The 3891-nt window shown below is 34.0% G+C and overlaps 1 protein-coding gene across 5 annotated transcripts in view; it reads left to right on the top strand.

Moving 5' to 3' along the window:
- Positions 1–3851, top strand: part of LOC104874374 (transmembrane protein 184C) — a 101569-nt gene extending 97718 nt beyond the window's left edge. For all 5 annotated transcript variants that reach the window (XM_010641394.2, XM_010641397.2, XM_010641393.2 and 2 more), the window contains 3 exons: positions 706–780; positions 1820–1913; positions 3674–3851. In XM_010641394.2, coding sequence (XP_010639696.1) covers positions 706–780; positions 1820–1913; positions 3674–3790 — 286 coding nt within the window. In that variant the 3' untranslated portion in view covers positions 3791–3851. The remainder of the gene's footprint in view (positions 1–705; positions 781–1819; positions 1914–3673) is intronic.
- The last annotated feature ends 40 nt before the right edge of the window (positions 3852–3891 follow it).

Here is a 3891-nt window from a genome sequence, read left to right as displayed (position 1 = left end):
ACACACACACACACACACACAGATACACACACATGTAGAGTTCACTACTCAGTCTTTGCTCCATAAAAATACAAGGACTGTCTTAGCTTTTTGTTACTGTGACAGACTACCTGAGGTAGTTAATTTAATGGAGGAAAAAGTTTACTTTGGCTCATAGTTTCACAAGTTTCAGTCCATGGTCACTGGCTCTGTTTCTTTGGATTGTGGCAGCATAACACATCATGATGCGAGCATGTGGCAGAGGAGGCCAGTTCACCACATGGTGACCAGGAAACAGAAGAAGAGGCCAGAGTTACAGTATTCCCTTTCTGAGTCACCCTCACACCAGGATCTGACCTCTTTCCCATAGGCTGCACCCTCTAGAGGGTCCACCACTTTCCAACAGTGCCACAGGCTGGGAACCAATCCTTTAACATCTGGGCCTTTGTGAGACATTTCAGATCCAAACTGTAACAGGGACCCACTTCCGTTCCTTTTGTTGTGTGTGGCACTATTCTGGAACTAGGCCTATATAAAAAAGGAGATCTTTCACAAGATATTCTTGGAGAATAACTTTTTTTAAATGCTATTTAGATCATTTGCTGCCTTCCTCATCCTTCCCCAATAATGTCATTCATCAAAGTGATTTTAATTTGGAGTCTTTGAGGATGTTCTGATGCTATTTAAATAAGAAGTTGAAATGCTAAATTTGGTTTTCTTTTTCAGAGTTCTTCTATTTGGGTGCAAACTAGGAGTTTTACAATACATACCAGTGAGAATTGTGACGACTGTGGTTGCTGTGTAAGTACATAGTTTTTACATCATTAAAAACAATACTTGTACCCCTGGGAACAAAGAGCAAAAAAATGTGTGAATTGTTCATAAAACAAGCCTAGTTTGCTGTAAAAGAATCACAATATGTAAAAACTTTATTGAGATGAATAAGTGTTAATGGGCAAAGAATCACCAGGATTCATGTTCCCTCTAGAGTATGCCACAATGCATTTTTAATGTGAATGATCACATAGCTTTATAGAAGCTGTGGTTAAGTAAAAGTATGTTACTTCTGGATGACTACATGAATTTATCATAGTTAATTTAGAGTATATTGGGAGTACTATTCCAAAAAAATCTTATTTTTCTTTAAATATTGTCAAGGTTTTTAGAATTCGAGGTAACATGAAATATTAAGCTATCTGATGAAACTATTTCCTAAAATTTTAAGAATATGAAGTAATTTAAAGAAGGTAGACTGTATGTCTTATCTGTCAGTCCTTACTAACACTCTGTGTGCTCACAAAGAAAAGATGGAAAGAATGGTTCAGTTCTTTATTTTGTCATTTTGAGCAGGAATCTTAGTCAGCTAAGATGAATATATTTCTTTATGAAGGTATGCATTATTTCTGTGCAGCTTAGAAACTGGATGAGCATGCAAATGAACATTAAATGTGAAATATACTTGAAGGGACTGGCTATTCATAATGACCTCTAAGATAATTTAGGGGGAAAAATGAGCTAACAATTACAATCAACCTTTTCAAAATTAGACAGCATAGTTTTGTAAACAGTTAATAATTATTAACTTTCTAGTTAGCTTTTTAACTCTTTCTAGTTCAATATATTGGTCTTAGTTTTTGTATTTCCTTCAAATTGACACAATAATCATGGTAACATTTCCAGAAAATGCTTCTGTTTTAATTTTTGAGTCATCTCTGGGACCAAAGTCAAGTGATTATAGGATCACTCAAATAAACTGACTTCCGAGTTTAAGCACTGCTGTCACTGTATCTTAAAATATCTGATTTAATCATAAAATTGTGTCTTTTACCCTGCTTTGTAGCATCTGTAAATCACTTCACGTATATCATGAGGGAACTTTCAATCTTAAGGATTCCTGCATTTACTTAGTAATTATAAGCAGTAGCTCTCAAGGGGTAAGTAATTCATCTCTGGAACTCTGCTTTAATCATTATTTCTTGGAATAAAGCTCAATTGCTTCCTTTTGATCTTGAAATTTAATTTATATAAATAAATTGAAAAGCTTTATACATACTTTTATAGGATATAAACATTCAATAACAACTTTAATTATTTGGTGAATCATACTCTGACCTGTTGATTGTGTTTGTTTGTTTATCTCTGATTCTCATTGCTTAGCTCTGTGTGCATATCATGAATAAAAGCAGTGTTCTCTGAATAAACAGGACCAAGGAGAAAACAAACACACACAATGGGCACGTTCAGTAAGAGAAACTGTCTAACTGGTATATACCAGCACTCCAGGTTTAAATAAAAATGGGATAATAGAATTTGTTGACATCATGTAATTGGAATCAGAGGAAATTAAGACTGCCACAGTTCTAGAAACTGAAATGTTCTGAAGATATAACTATTGATCCTGCGAATTCAAAGTGCATGCATCTGATTTCAAATCTTTGGTTAATGATTTCAGCAGAATAATATTTTAGATGTGATGCATTATATTAAAGCTTTATAATAAAAATTAAATAACCAACTATCCAAAATTTTTCTACATGTGCGTCTTCTTTATGACCAATAATTCTTTTTCTGAGAATATATATATATTTCTTTTTTATTTTATTTTTTTGAGACAGGATCTTACTATGTAGTTCAGAATACCCTTGAACACAGTATGTAGCCTAAGATGGCCTGAAACTCACAATGATCCTCCTGCCACAGCCTCCCAAATACTGGGATTATTGTAAAGAAATGCTCAGTATTTATTTTGACTGAAAAGTGTTGTTTGTAACAGCAAAAGCCTGGAAACAGCCCAAAGTCCTGTGATAGGAACTAATTAAATATATTATGATCAGGCTCTTGACCAAAATATCAGTCCCTTTTTAAGAATGATCCTTATAAAGTGAACAAAAATTTTATATTGAATTCATGACAGTTATCTAAAAAATAGCTTATACTTGAAACTGTAGCTCAGTGTAGGGAGCTTGCTTAGCATGGGCCGGGTCCTGGGTTTGACTTGTAGCTCTACAAAAGAAAAAAGAAAAAAAGAGTGTATCTATACTCTTGGATATATAGGGTCGGATAGGGGTCTGAGTAACTTTATTTGTCTTTTATTGCTTCTGGATTCTGAAACACTTCAAGTGAACATTTTATTATTTTAATGGAAGCAGTCAAATTTTAGGAAAGTGTTTCTGCCATTCTAATGTGGCATTACATTGTTATAATTGAGCTCTAAAATAAACCATAGGCACTGATTTTCAAAAGTAAATTTACCTGGACTGACATGCCACCCAGAAGAAAAATTGCTTCCCTGATTCCTTATTTTCTGATTTCCTGGTCACAATTTTGTTGAAACCGTTCTTGTTTAAGGTGCTGTGTTCCTTCATATATGTGCAATGTTAGGTAACAGAGGGGATAAGAAGATGAACCATTAAAAATGGTAACTTGTATTTAAAAGCCATTACAGACTTTTTATTTTGGCTGAACAAGTGTTTTCTTCCATGGATGTCTGCAGGGAGGGGGATTTATATCTCTTTTGAGAACTTTGATTTTGTAAATATATCCCTAAGGAGAAAAAATTAAATGTTTTTTGTTAATCTACAGAGTAATAGAGCCTAGAAAATTTTGCCTGAACTGTACCAAGCCTCTGGTTTATAATTTAATGTTGCTTTAGTTATCCTTACTGCAGTTGTTTAAATGTGACTCTCGTTCACAGGTAGCTATGTATTGCCTTACTTTGTTCTATGTCACGTTCAAGAAAGAGTTCAAGCCAGTCAACGCCATTGGCAAATTACTCAGTATGAAGTTATTCATTTTGGTCTCTTTTTTGTAAGTGTTGCTTTCTCTTAAATGTTCTCATTTTTCTAAAGTGCAATAAAAATGTTGATTTTCAGGTATTGTTAGCAGAAGGTGGATTAAAATGACTCTACTTGA

This window comes from Fukomys damarensis, unplaced genomic scaffold (assembly GCF_012274545.1).
Source record: "Fukomys damarensis isolate Sample0158 unplaced genomic scaffold, DMR_v1.0_HiC HiC_scaffold_38, whole genome shotgun sequence".
NCBI lineage: Eukaryota > Metazoa > Chordata > Mammalia > Rodentia > Bathyergidae > Fukomys > Fukomys damarensis.
This window is presented reverse-complemented; position numbering and strand designations above follow the sequence as displayed.